This window comes from Phyllopteryx taeniolatus, chromosome 21 (genome assembly GCF_024500385.1).
Source record: "Phyllopteryx taeniolatus isolate TA_2022b chromosome 21, UOR_Ptae_1.2, whole genome shotgun sequence".
NCBI classification, from domain to species: domain Eukaryota; kingdom Metazoa; phylum Chordata; class Actinopteri; order Syngnathiformes; family Syngnathidae; genus Phyllopteryx; species Phyllopteryx taeniolatus.
In genome coordinates this window covers 16,516,815-16,531,366 of record NC_084522.1, presented here as the reverse complement: position 1 = coordinate 16,531,366, position 14,552 = coordinate 16,516,815, and the positions used below count along the sequence as shown (strand labels likewise).

Genomic DNA, 14,552 nt, shown 5'->3' with positions numbered 1-14,552 from the left:
GAGTGCAAATATTTAAAACTACAGACAGGACAGCCCTCTCCAAACAGCTTAACTTCAGCGAGGCAAAAAATAGAGGGTCAAAAGGTGACTATAATTCTTTATCCTTGGGCGTTTGGTCAAAAAATATCACAAACATTCTTAAAATTGTGCGGAAATGTATCTTGATTGTCTCACAAAAGATTCACACCCTCTGTATTGCTATTACTTGACTGAATGACATTGTAGTTAACAGCCACACGAATGCGTTCTCTTCATTTTAATGCAGACGTCAACTCCAGCTAGTTCATTCATCGTGGAAAATAACACTCCAGACAAAGTTTGCCAAACTTCAACATTCCAGAGAGCCAACACAAGGAGTTCCACATCTGACAGCGATGTCCCAGACGAAGACGCTAAATTGCCATACAGGTATGTACAGGGGGTCCTCTTTTGGCGACATTCCCGAGTAGCATGCAATGAAGAATATGTCTTCACGTGGCGCAAGAAAGCACACCCTGTTAAAGCTCTATCTCACTGGCCTGGAGGCTAGTCTCCTGGAGACGAAACGGATTACCAGGGAGTCACGGTGAAATCGAACGAGACACCTTTTGGAGACTCCTCTCCGTACCTCGCTATGGAGAAAAACTGCCATCAATCGTCGGCAAAATTGAAGCGGAGAGCTCTAATTACGCCCACTTCAACTTCTGAAAATATCCGAACGATAGCCCCAATATTTTGAATTTCAAAGACGTGAAGACGTTGCTTACTGTCACAAAAGTGTGATTAATCGTTAATAACATTGATGTGGACATCTGAACTTATACCAACTTCAACCTCTGAAAATATCAGAACAGTTGACCCAATTTGGGGTTTTATGTACAGTAGGCACGGAAAGTTTTCAGACCCCCTTAAATGTTTCTTGATCTTTACTCAAATCATTTTTCATTTTTTTCCTCAGTAATGTCCACATAGCACGCCACCCATATTGGCAGAAAAAAACCGGAATTGTGGAAATTTTTGCAGATTGATTGAAAAAGATGAGCTTAAATATCACAATATTGCTGTGACACTCATATTATAACTCAGGTGCTATCCATTTGTTCTGATCATCCTTGAGATGGTTCTACACTTTCGTTGGAGTCCAGCTTTGCTTTATTATACTGATTGGACTTGATCAGGAAAGCCTCTATATAAGACCTCACAGTGCATGTCAGACTAAATGAGAATCATGAGGTCAAAGGAACTGCCTGAAGAGCTCAGAGACAGAATTGTGGCAAGGCCCAGATATGGCGAAGGTTAAAAAAAAAAATCTGCTGCACTTAAGGTTCCTTAAGTGGCCTCCATAATCCTTAAATGGAAGACGTTTGGGACGACCAGAACCCTTCCAAACTGAGCAATCGGGGGAGAAGAGCCTTGGCGAGAGAGGTCAAGAAGAACCCAAAGTTCTGTGGCTGAGCTCAGGAGATGGGAGAAAGTTCTAGAAAGTCAACCATCACTGGAGCAGTTCGCAGCCAACTGTGAAGTTGGGCTAACGTGCCTAGGAATTTTCGTGGCTGTGTATGTGGGTACTAGAATGTTTAAAATATGTGAACGGTATTTATACTTTACATATTTGAGACAGATTACAACAGTACACGTATTGACTTCAATCTTTCATTATATAACCTTATACAGTAATTAATTACTCAGTCTTTTCCCTGCGATCAGCAATCCACAATGCCAATGCAGCTTCCATGTATATGTGTGTGTGTATATACGCCGCTTGATTTTGTGAAGCCTTCCACCCCTAATATGTACTGTTTATGTCTGTGTTAGTATTGATGCATATAGGTCTGTTCGAGTGAAGGAGTCTGAGAAACCCAACATTGAACTGATCGTGAAAAACAAGCAGAGCAGAGCAGAGGAACCACGAGGCTCCAGCTTGTTTGGCATCAAACAGAAGTTAAAGGTTTGAAATAGAATGTTTGTTGATAGTTATTCTTTGGAATTGTTTGCCTCTCCTCATTCCATCTTTCGCCTCTGTAGATTTTCACAAGTGACGTGAACCTGCAGCAAACAATCATCCACCAGGCCAGCCAGGCTCTCAACTGCTGCACAGATGAAGAACATGGGAAAGGATCCCAGGTGGAGGCTGAGGCAGAGAGACTCTTGCTGGTAGCAAGTGAGTCAATGTTTTCATTTTCGTCAAAAAGCACGAGTCTCATTCGTGCCTCATGGATGCAAACCCATTTCAATTATTTTGAATCAAGCACCATTACCGTTTTTTTTTTCTTTTCTTTCTCCTCCTCAGTTTGACTATAAACACGTTTAGTTTCTATGTGATAACTATCATTTGATATAAAATCACATAATTACTAGATTTCTTTCTGTATTTATAGGTCAGCCCATGGTTTTCATGACAACCTTAGTGCAAAGGTGTTGTACTGTGTTATTCTGACATCTATGAAGTCATAATTTAGTGTTGTGCAATGCATTGAAATCCAATTGATTTTCTTTTATATGCAATCAGAGGTTCGTGCTGGAAGTGTTTGTCACAGGTGACACAAAGGTCAAGGTGTCCCACAGGCAACTCTAGGCGGATTCCGCAACCCATACTTAATTTTTGCTTCCCTTGAATAATGGGAAGGAAAAAAAATAAATAAAATGACATATTTGTGTTCAGGGACAAAAGACAACTGGGTCGAAAGTGGGGCTTAATTTCAGATGATGCTCAATTAAAATATCAACAACAACTGTTTGAATAGCATACCTGTACACTCCATATAGTTTGGTGGTGTTTTTAATTGCCATGGTCGAATGAGCAACCAGTTTTCTTGTCGTTTGCAGAGCCGATCGATGTCGGCAAATTTTGACATGAAAACCGATCAGCATAAAATGCTAATTATCGGCCGATACCGATCAGATCGGTGTAAACTCTACAGCTGGTAAGGATTCTATCCATGGTGCCTCTGTAGAACGAGCACATGATGGGGGTTGGGGCTGTGGCTCTTCAGCTTGCGCAGGAAGTAGAGATGCTGGTGAGCTTGCTTGGACAGTTATGAGATGTTGCTGGTCCAGGAGAGGTCCTCAGTGACGTGCACTCCCAGGAACTTGGTGCTGCGCACCCTCTCCACCGCAGCACCGTTGATGTTCAGGGGAGCGTACTGGGAGTGCACTCTCCTGAAGTCCCATGATTGGGCCATGATGGTATTGAATGCTGAGCTGAAGTCTATGAACAGCAGTCTGACTTATGAGTCCAGGTGTGTGAGGGCAGTGGAGATGGCATCATCAGTTGAAGTGGCAACAATAGAGAGCATGGAAGCAGCCACAACACAATATTCTAACGAAGATAATGACCATAAACGCCTCCAAAATATGACCGCTGACTGTCATGGTGATGGACTCGCAAGCCCGTGTCCACACTTGAACCCTATTGAGCATCTCCGGGACATCCTCAAACAGAAGGTGGAGGAGCACATGGTCTCGAACATCCGCCAGCTCCGTGATGTCGTAATGGAGGACTGGAACATGATTCCAGTGTCAATCTGTTAAACTCTAGTGATAGTTATGCCACTTTTAGAAACTAACAGTGGCCACACAAAATATTGACACTTTGTGCTCAGTTAGGACATTTTCACTTAGACGATGTACTCACTTTTGTGGCCGGCAGTTCAGACATTAATGGCTATTTGCGAAATAAGTAAATTTATACTGTTGCACGAGCAGTACACTGACTCAGTTTTTAGTAGTCATTTTTATACTTCATTCTTGCCAAAATCCGAAATCTGATGAAATTTGATTTGACTTTACTGCTGCTGTTCGTGCATTTGTAAAGCAGGTTTTGTTCAAATTAAATAAGAGTATGACTTCATTCACTATACCTCCCCACCCCCCTACTCTAGCCGAGAAGAGGGAGGCACTCAAGACAGAGCTGCAGCGTCTGAAGGGTGAGGGCCCAGCGGGCCAGAAAAAATCCCCCTTTGTTTCAGAGCCCACAAGCATCTCAGCCTCCAAGGGCTCCATCTGGCTGCAAGAGTTCCGCTTGCCTCTTAAGGCCGACTTTGTTTGCTCGACTGCCAACAAGCCAGGTAGCGTTGAAGTGAATTTCACAAATGATCACGACTGTAATTGATTTCCAGACCAAAACAGTTCTGACTGTAATGCCAATTTAATTTCAGAGTCAATGAAACATTCTTTCTTCATAATGATTCGGGCTGGAGCTGAAAACATAGTGGCCACTCCCCTCGCAAGCACACACCATGGGCTCAGCGGGGACACCCTAACCTTCCCTACAAAATTCACCATGTAAGCCACACAAACTGAGTCGGTACGGTAAATATGACGCACGTGACCTTTTCATTAGTCTTGGAGGAATTCGAGTATTTTCTTCAAGAAATGCAAACGAGGTTGAATGCTTGCAACAGAAAATGTGACAAGCACGCAGCTGATTGCGCTTATTTTTCTGTACTTTCAGATCTGATGTATCCAGTGAGTTTGCTATTGACATTGAAGTCTATTGTCTAGTGAGTATATTTTAAACTTCTTCATGTTTTAACGATGCTACAACCTTTGTCCCCATATGTCCCCTTTTCAATGAAATAAAGAAATATGTATGTGTATATTACGCATGGACAATGGTAGCATTTTGTTGTCAGTCCTCGATATACAGACCCTTTCCCAAAAAAATTTTTATATCATGAACAAGTTTTAGTTCCATAATTACATTCAAAACGTGAAACTTTCATAGATTATAGATTCAGGGCCCACAATTTAAAAAATGTTTTTTTTTTTTGTTTTTTTTTACATAATCTGGGCTTCCAGCTCACAAAACCCACGAAATCAGGAATTCCAAAAATTTGAAGACTGAAGAAATCACCATTTACTTCTCAGTTTTGTAGAAAAAAAAAAAAGAAATAAGGATCATGTTAAATCAATCAAAATCTGGTTCTTTCAAAATGATATGTTAATAATTGGTTGGGAATCCCTTTGCTTCAATCACTGCCTGGATGCGCTGTTGCATTGAGGCAATCAGCCTGTGGCATTGCTTGGGAGTTATGGAACCCCAGATTTCCTTGATGCTTGCTGTCAGTTCTTCTTTGTTTTTGGGTCTGGTGCGCCTCGTTTTCTTCTTGATAATACCGCATAGATTTTCAATGCGGTTTAGATACAGCGAGTTGGCTGGCCAGTGGCTGGCCACTGTGATGGCCTGGGCATCAAACCAGGTTTTGGTGCTTCTGGCAGTATGGGTAATGGCCAGGTCCTGCTGGAAGATAAAATCTGCATCTCCATCCAGATCCCCAGCAGAAGGAATCCTGAAGTCCTCTAACACATTCTGGTAGACTGTTGCGGTGACCTTGGATTTAAGAAAGCAGAGTTGACCAACACCTGCACTGGACATTGCACCCCAAATCATGACTGACTGTGGATATTTCACACTGGACCTCAAGCAGCTTGGGTTCTGTTCTTCACCCAACTTCCTCCAAACCCTTGGCCCTTGATTCCCGAATGAAAAGCACACTTTACTTTCATCGGAAAAGAGGCCCTCCGACCACTGGCCAACAGTCCAGTCCTTCTTCTCCTTGGCCCAGTTAAGACGCTTCCTGCGTTGGCTCAGAAGTGGCTTGACCCAAGGAACCCGACAGTTGAAGCTGTGACTCCCGCCTCCACTCTTTCTGGATCTCTGCCAGATTCTTGAATCTTCTCTGTTTGATAATCCGCTGAAGCCCTCGTCATCTCTTTTGTTGGTGCATCTTCTGCCACGTTTTGTCCTTCCACTATACTTTCCATTGATATGCTTGGACACAGCACTCTGTGAATAGCCAGTCTCCTTAGCTATGAACCTTTGTGGCTTACCCATCCTATGGAGGGTATCAATGGTCAGAATAATCTTTATTTGCAAAGTATGTCAAAAACATACGGGGATTTTGTCTCTGGTAGTTGGAGCCGCTCTAGTACGACAACAGACAGGCAATTGACAGAGAACACTTTGGAGACATAAAAAACAGTCACTGAGCAATAAAAGGTTAACAGTAATGTGGTTATGCGGTGCTGTTTTATTTTTTATTTAATTTCATTTTTATTATTTTTTGGACTGTGCAAAAAAAATGCTGAGTCCTCGAGCAATTAGAGGAGTTTGAAATGACTAATAGAAAAATAGTCTGGTATAATGACCATTGTGCAAAGGGCGCCGAGACGTCAAGCGAGTAGTGCGATAATCTGGGACAATGTCGATTGTGCAGATGTTGCAGATGCTACTCAGGCTTGTGCAAATGTTGCAGATGCTACTCAGGCACATGAGTGGCCAGTATTGGTCAACAACAGATATCCAAATAGTGCAGCGTGGCGAAACTACTACAGTGAGTGCACGAGTAATGTAGAATTGGCACGACAGAGATGTGACAACAAACTCGAGACAAAATTGGAAGCATGTTGCAATGGTAAGTTAACTGTCTAAGACGTTAATGGCAGAAGGGAAGAAGCTGTTGGAATGTCTGTTTTAGTTTGCATTGTTCGTTGGTACACAAACCTCTTCACAAAAACTGATATAGGATGTGACAGTGTCCGTATATTCATCCAGGCTGCCAGCTGAATTTTCAAAGACACTCCAGTCTGTGCAGTCAAGACAGCTTTGAAGTTCTATCTTTGCTTCGTTGAACTGAACTGAAGGGAAAATGCCACAAGAACAAGCAGGAACTGAAGACCGTTACGGTACAAGCCTAGCAAAGCAACTCCAGAGATGAAATGCAGCGTCTGGTGATGTCTGTATGTTCCAGACTTCTGGCTGAAATTGACTCCAAAGGATTTGCAACCAAATATTAAAAAGTGAAAGTTTGAGTACTGATTGTTAATTTGTCCCATTACTTTTGGTCCATTAAAAAGTGGGAAGCACATACAAACTGTCCTAATTCCTACTGTACACTTTTCACCTGATTTGGATGTAAAGACCCTCAAATTAAAGCTGAATGTCTGCGGTTAAAGCACGTCTTGTTCATTTCATTTCAAATCCATTGTGGTTGTTAAGAGACAAAAAGATGAGAATTGTCAACGTTCCAATATTTTTGGCTCGGTCTACCTCTAAACATGCTTTGACTTTTTACACCATCAGATTCAAAAGCATGAAATTAGCGCTGACAAGAAGAAGAAACTCAACAAGTCAAAGGTAGGCCAGTTTTGGGAGAAAGAATATTACCAATGCATCAGAAAGAGCTTTACTGGTTACACGACACAGAAGGAATTTGTCTCTGGTAGTTGAAGCCACTCGAGTTTGACAACAAACAGCCACTATGACAAAATATACATTTTGGACATAAAATACACCAGTATGCAGAGTCATTGAACAATGAAAGTATACCACTAGTGTGGTGATGCTGATATATTGGCACTGTGCAAATGATCCAGTCCTTAAGCAATTTGGAGCACTTTAAAGTGACTAATAGTGCAATGATCTGGTACGGTGACGATTGTGCAAATGGTGCAGAAGGTTATCAAACATATAAGTGGGCAGTCGTAATCAACAACAGTTTGCAAATAGTTTAGCGTGATAAAAGAGTGAGTGTACGAATAATGTCGATATGCAAAATTGGTGGCACGTTGCAACGCAATTGTTAGTCAACTGTTTTAGAGGTTAATGGCAAGAAGGAAGAAGCTGTTGGATTGTCCGCTGGTTTTAAGTTTGCATTGTTCGATAGTGCCTACCTGAGGGAAGGAGCTGGAATCGGTGGTGACTTGAATGAAGAGGGTCCAAGAGGATTTTGCATGCCCTTGTTTAGTCCTGGCAGCGTGCAAGTCCTCAAGAGTGAGTAGGTGGGAACCGATAATTCTTTCGGCACCGTTGACTGTCCGTTTTTGTCCTTCTTTGTAGCAGCACCAAACCAGACTCTGATGGATGAACGCAGAACCGATTCAATGACTGCTGTTTAGAACTGCCTCAACAGCTCCAGGTCGTGTCTGCCGCACCAACGCTCCAGACCCTCCACTTTCTGTTGTTACGCAGCCTCGTCACAGTCTTTGATGAGGCCGATGACTATGGTGTCATCTGCAAACTTCAGCAGTTTGACAGTAGGGCGCGTTGAGGTGCAGTCGTTCGTATAGAGAGAAAAGAGCAGCGGAGAGAGGACACATCCTTGGGGGGCCCGGTGCTAATGGTGCATGTGGATGAGGTGGTGTCCCCTACCCTCACCTGCTGGGTCCTGCCCGTCAGGAAGCTGTAGAGGCACTGGCAGATGCCAGGCAAGGCGTTGAGCTGGAGAAGCTTGGAGGACAAGAGTTCGAGGATAATGGATTTGTACGCAGAGCGATAGTCCACGAACAGGATCCTCGTGTAGGTCCCTGTGCCGTTGATGTGTTCCAGGATGAAGTGCATTCCCATGTTGACTGTCTCATCCACAGACCTGTTTGCTTAATAGGCAAACTGCAGGGGGTCCAGCAGGGGTCTTGTAATGCTCCTGAAGTGGTCCAGCACGAGACGTTCAAAAGTCTTCATGACCACAGTCCACAGACCACATTCAGTCCTGAAATTGCAGGTTTCTTGGGAATTGGCATGATGGTGGAGCATTTGAGGCAGGATGGGAATTCACACAGTTCCAAAGGTCTATTGAAGACACACGACAGAATATATTTAATGCTTATTAAAAGGGAGGTTTTTATCCAGATAAGTTGGAAGCAGGTTCTTGAAGCCCATGATATCAGTAGATATCAGTATGAACCACTTATTTATTAACCCTTCTGTTTTTGGTGTGTGCGTACAAGTTTTCACTTACACAACAAAAGTGTGTTGTTTTGTTTGGGTGTTTTTCACACAAGGCTTTGCTTTTAATTGGAATGTTGTATAAAATCACAAAATAATTCTTGTTTTAATTCTCAGGTCATCACCCCAAAGAGATTTTTGGCTATCACGGTAAGTTTTTGAAAGTATTTACTTCTTTTTCAATAATTACGATGTGTAGAGACCCTTGAGCGTATCGGGTTTGCCATCCGTTGTGACAGATGACTGTCTGTAAGGTAAGCTAAGCTGTATCAGGCTACTTCATTTTAAGCGACAAGTTGTGGGAATTTTACCTTGGGCTAAGAGCTTCTATGTCAATGTAAAAATTGGGCTGACACAACTTTTGCAGCGTTGCTTGACCCCGCCGTCAGCCAATATTCTCCCAGACTATAGGGGGCAGAGTGCATCTACGGCATACAAATCACACTATATCATGATAGAAGTAGAAAACACTGTTGTTACCACTCCCGGTAGGAGTTCTTGCTCATCCGCCATGTTTTTCTGCGCAGGACTGTGTGTAGTTACACATTTTTGTACAGTGGGGCAAAAAAGTATTTAGTCAACCACCAATTGTGCAAATTCTCCCACTTAAAAAGATTAGAGAGGCCTGTAATTTTCATCATAGGTATACTTCACCTATGAGAGACAAAATGAGAAAAAAAGAAATCCAGAAAATCACTGTCTGATTTTTAAAGAATTTATTAGCAAATTATAAGGGAAAATAAGTATTTGGTCAATAACAAAAGTTCATCTCAATACTTTGTTATATACCCTTTGTTGGCAATGACATTCCATTCGTTCTTTCCTTTACACGGATCAGTCCTCCTGGTCGCTTTGCAGAAAAGCAGCCCCAAAGCATGATGTTTCCACCCCCATGCTTCACAGTGGGTACGGTGTTCTTTGGATGCAACTCAACATTCTTTCTCCTCCAAACACGACTAGTTGAGTTTTTACCAAAAAGTTCTATTTTGGTTTCATCCTCTTCTGGATCATCCACATTCTCTCTCATGAAGTTCAGACGGGCCTGGACATGTACGGTCTTAAGCAGCGGGACACGTCTGGCACTGTAGGATTTGAGTCCCTGGCGGTGTATTGTGTTACTGATGATCGCCTCTGTTACTTTGGTCCCAGCTCTATGCAGGTCATTCACCAGGTCGCTCCCGTGTGGTTCTGGGATTTTTGCTCACCGTTCTTGTGATCATTTTGACCCCACGGGATGAGATCTTGTGTGGAGCCCCAGATCGAGGAAGATTATCAGTGGTTTTGTATGTCTTCCATTTTCTAATAATTGCTCCCAGTGATTTCTTCACACCAAGCTGCTTACCTAATGCAGATTCGGTCTTCCCAGCCTGGTGCAGGTCTACAATTTTGTTTCTGTTGTCCTTTGACAGCTCTTTGGTCTTGGCCATAGTGAAGTTTTTGAGTGTGACTGTTTGAGGTTGTGGACGGGTGTCTTTTAAACTGATGAGTTCAAACAGGTGCCATTAATACAGGTAACGAAAGCAGGACAGAGGAGCCTCTTAAAGAAGAAGTTACCGGTCTGTGAGCGCGAGAAATCTTGCTTGTTTGTAGGTGACCAAATACTTATTTTCCACCATAATTTAGACTAGCAACTCTAGAATGGATCCATGAGGAGTAAACATACAATAATGCATAACAGAATAACGTAGCACAAAACACCCAAAAAATCTGTTGCTGTTATTGACATTATTTAAAAATAATACAAAATAAAATAATTTTTCAGTATGATTGACCCCAGAACAAACTCATACTAATCTGGTTTTGTTTAAATTTGTCGTTTGTGTGGTGGTCGTTTAAAAGAGGAGAAGCCAACTTGCGCATTGCCAATTGGGGATTCAATGAAACTTGAGAACGGATCCCGATTCTCGGAGTAAACGTATGCATAACAGAATAACGTAGCACAAAGCACATGATACCTTTGCTTAGAATTTGTCATTTGTGTGGCGGTCGCTTCTGTCTTCGTTCTTCTCGTCTGTTTCAGAATGTCTTTTTCTTTTTTTTCAACCAACCCAGCTCATATTTATTTTTGTTTTTCAGAAAAGCGGGCAGACGCCAGGTATGTTCAAAATGATTCTCCTCCCAAAGTTTACACTCGTGAGTAAAATGTGGGAGAAATCTCATGAAAATGAATATTGTATGGTGGCCACATAACTGCAAAGATCAACCAAAATTCCTGACTTTTAATCAATATATATTTATTCATATTTTGTATACTTTCATTGAAATTTGGTATTTCACAAATATTGAAACGATTTTTAATGATGTTAAAAAGTGTTGCTTAGAATTAAGTGCATGGTGATTTAAAATTGCTCCTATTTCTTCAAAGTTGTTGCAAGTCCAGGTGGCCCAAGCGCTGTTCGTACCAGTAACTTTGTCCTGGTTGGCTATCACAAGCTCACTCTTTCTTCGATTGGGCAAAACAAGTTTCCTTTGGAGAAGGTAGAATGTTTTTTTTTTTCTAAAATATAAACTTCAAGCATACTTGTCATGTAATTTGTCCTTGGTTTCAAGTACAGGGGTGCTTCAACTTTTTTTTTTTTTTTTTCTCGATAAGAGCTGTTGCTCTGGAGTTTCTTTTTTTTGGCCTTTGTTTTTCCTTGAGTTTGCCAGCACTCTCAGATGTTTATTGCCATTCCCGCTTCAAGCTTACTTTGAAACAAAAGTCAGCTAGCTTAATACTAGCACTCAGTGCAAAATGCTTTAGACAGACTAACGAAAGAACTGCCTTGATATTTTTGTTTTGAATTCAAAGAGAATTACTCAGTGACGTTTCATAACAAGGTCCGACCTGTACTACTATCTTTTTTTAAAAATTATTTTTATTTATTTTTGCGTGTGGGAGAGGCCGAACGTAATGTCTCTACAATTTCTGTTACTTTTCACTGAACACGATTCCTGTGAATATTCTCATTCATTTGGGTCATTTCATTCTCAGGGCATTAAATACATCACAGCTGGACTGTTTTTTTTTTTTTTTTTTTTTTTAATTTTCATTCAGTCTTTCTTTTTCTATTGACCCGAGGAGTTGGTCCGTCTGTGTTGCGCATGCATGCAAATCAAATTTGCTGTTTTGAACTCAAAATAGGCCATTTAAGTGAATCATATAGATCCGATGAGTTTTTCCGTTAGGGGGGAATCCATCTGGCCTGGAGTGGACCACCGAGTCTCCTTGCCGGTCGACTTTTCACAATCACCCACTCACTCCACATTACCCCTCCTCATATTAACAGGATCTATGAATTTGTCGTACATTGTCTACGTGAACATGTTGTTCGTGTGTGAGCCATGTTTTAATGGGTGTAAAATTGAGCTGGTGCGTATGAGTGAGGGGTAGCAGGGGACGTATTCACCTCTGATTCTGGTGAAACTTGTATCACTTTTTTGTCTGATAAATGTGAATCTCACTCATGGATGGGCAGCTCACGCAGGCACCTGGAGAGACTCGCCACAGATGCTCCCCTCTCACATGCGCTCTTTTTATGCAAACGAATTAATTCCTTAACAAATTATATTTAAATAGGTAAATAAATAAATAAATTCAACATTGTTACATTTGATTTTATTGATAAAAGGCCCCAGACAGGCTTGCACACTTGGGTAAATAAATAAATCAAGGTCAAAAGGGCAGGTGCAGGTTCGTTGCCGAGTTGCTGTCGTTCCCAAAATGCGACCACGTTCTTATAATACAGCTGACAGTCGACTATGGAATATTTCGGGGCGAGCAAATTTCACGACTGGACTTGCTGTACAGGTGGCATCCTATCGCAGTGCCACGCTGGAATTCACTGAGCTCCTGAGCTCGATCCGTTCTTTCACAAATGTTTGTTTAAAAAAAAACAAAAAAAAAAAAACACTGCATGCCTTGGTGCTTGATTTTATACACCTGTGGCCGTTGAAGTGATTGGAACACCTGATTTGGATTTGGATGGGTGAGCTCGTTTTGACAACTAACTATGTAACTGTGGATAGAAAAGGGCACAAGCCCTTCGCTTTCCCTCCACACTCACAAACTTCTAGTATCGTCTATAAAACAGAGGCTAGTGTTGCATTGCTCAGATGAGAGGTGAAATGTCTTCCAAAACAACCAGAGGCCTGAGAAGGGCGAGCCATGACCCAAATGATGATGAAATCAAGTTATTGGTGTGGAGATTCTTTCGTTCATTTTGATGGTGGTCAGGAGGTTTTAAAACCCTTTTGATTTGTATTTTTGTCACAAAGTTTTGAAGTGAGTACGTAGCCACACTTTTCATAGTTTTTCATCATGCGCATTTGCTTTCACCCAAAGATCCCATTCTTGTGTCCTCTGGAGGGCCACGTCTACCTCAGGATGCTGTGCGAAGTCGGCTCGAAGGTGGAGGAAAAAGGTTTTCTGGTAAGTGCAAGTATTCTCTGTTGTTGCCTGGCGACAATTCCGGGCTATATATACCCGCCTCCTGCACAAAATCAGCTGGGATAGACTTCAGCTCACCTGTGACCCTAACGAGGAGAAGTGGTATAGAAAATTGATGGATGGGTGAATGAGTGCAAGCCCTAAAAATAGATGCTTTGTTGGTTTGCTTGTCGTATTTCCTGCCAATCATGTAATATTTACACTACTGAATGCTTCCCCCAGACCATGTTCGAAGATGTTAGCGGATTTGGAGCCTGGCACCGAAGATGGTGTGTCTTATCCGGATATTGTATCTCCTACTGGACTTATCCAGATGATGAAAAGAGAAAGGTAAAAGCTCGATAAGGTTTCTCTCTCTGGGCCTCAGGACCAATCCCAAAGACTTGGTTTTGTCCTGGTTAAGCTGGAAAAGGTTCTCTGCCATCCGGGATTTTGTGTCTGAAATACAGTTGTGTCATCAGGAGACATAACTACTGAAATGCACTCCGTGGCTCATGATGACACTGCCAGGAGGGAGCATATACTGTATAGTTCATTAGTATTTGGTACCATTGCATTGACGCTGCATGGCTTGGCTCGAACGTTTTGGATATCCTTCCACGAGTTTCTCACAGTAGTTGGCAGGAATTGGGGACTCCAGACAGAACTGGTGTTACAGCAAAGTTTGTAGGCCACCTTGCTCACGCATGCCTTTTTTTCAGGTCAGGATTGCGATCGGGGCTTTGCGATGGCCACTCCAAAACTAGACGTTACACCGATCTGATCAGCTTGATCGGTATTGGCCGATAATTAGCATTTTATGCTGATCGCCTTTTGTCATAATTCGCTGATCCGATCGATGACGTCATTGATCGACTCCGCAAAAGACATCGTCGCCGTCGTATACAGTATGTTTCAATCAAAAAGCTAGTTTATTTTTAGCCTTGTCGCGTGTCTTTTGATGTTATTTACGATCACCGGGCTTTGTCAATTTAAACGCGACCGGATACACTCGTTATTGATACCTGCTTGAACATTTCATTCTGTTTTCCCTTCTGAATCCTTTTTCTTTTCCGATTTTTGTCAGAATCCCATTGGCTGTATCGATCTTGCCAACTGCACCACGAAGAGGGTCGAACCAGTCAACCGAGAGTTTTGTGCCAGACCGAACACATTCGAGCTTGTCACTGTAAGACCACAGAGAGAGGATGACAAAGAGACACTAGTTAGTCAATGCAAGAACACTTTGTGTGTTACCAAGTGAGTACCCACTATCACCCATGAATTGCAATTAAGTTTACAATTCATGAAATGTCCTGGTGTTAGAAAATGCTGTACTAGTGCCACACAGAAAAGAAAATGTTTTACCTCCAGGAAGATGACAAGTGTTAAACCTTGTCAATTTACATCCCAATATACATTGGACCCTTGATTTTTTTT

At 42.0% G+C, this 14,552-nt stretch overlaps 1 protein-coding gene across 2 annotated transcripts in view; it reads left to right on the top strand.

Annotated features, from left to right (window-relative positions):
- anln (anillin, actin binding protein) overlaps positions 1-14,552 on the top strand; it is a 31,552-nt gene that overhangs the window by 14,283 nt on the left and 2,717 nt on the right. For both annotated transcript variants that reach the window (XM_061759737.1, XM_061759738.1), the window contains 13 exons: positions 266-408; positions 1,795-1,927; positions 2,005-2,140; positions 3,861-4,046; positions 4,137-4,263; positions 4,433-4,481; positions 7,064-7,117; positions 8,822-8,854; positions 10,781-10,799; positions 11,070-11,182; positions 13,029-13,115; positions 13,356-13,463; positions 14,200-14,372. In XM_061759737.1, coding sequence (XP_061615721.1) covers positions 266-408; positions 1,795-1,927; positions 2,005-2,140; positions 3,861-4,046; positions 4,137-4,263; positions 4,433-4,481; positions 7,064-7,117; positions 8,822-8,854; positions 10,781-10,799; positions 11,070-11,182; positions 13,029-13,115; positions 13,356-13,463; positions 14,200-14,372 — 1,361 coding nt within the window. The remainder of the gene's footprint in view (positions 1-265; positions 409-1,794; positions 1,928-2,004; positions 2,141-3,860; positions 4,047-4,136; positions 4,264-4,432; positions 4,482-7,063; positions 7,118-8,821; positions 8,855-10,780; positions 10,800-11,069; positions 11,183-13,028; positions 13,116-13,355; positions 13,464-14,199; positions 14,373-14,552) is intronic.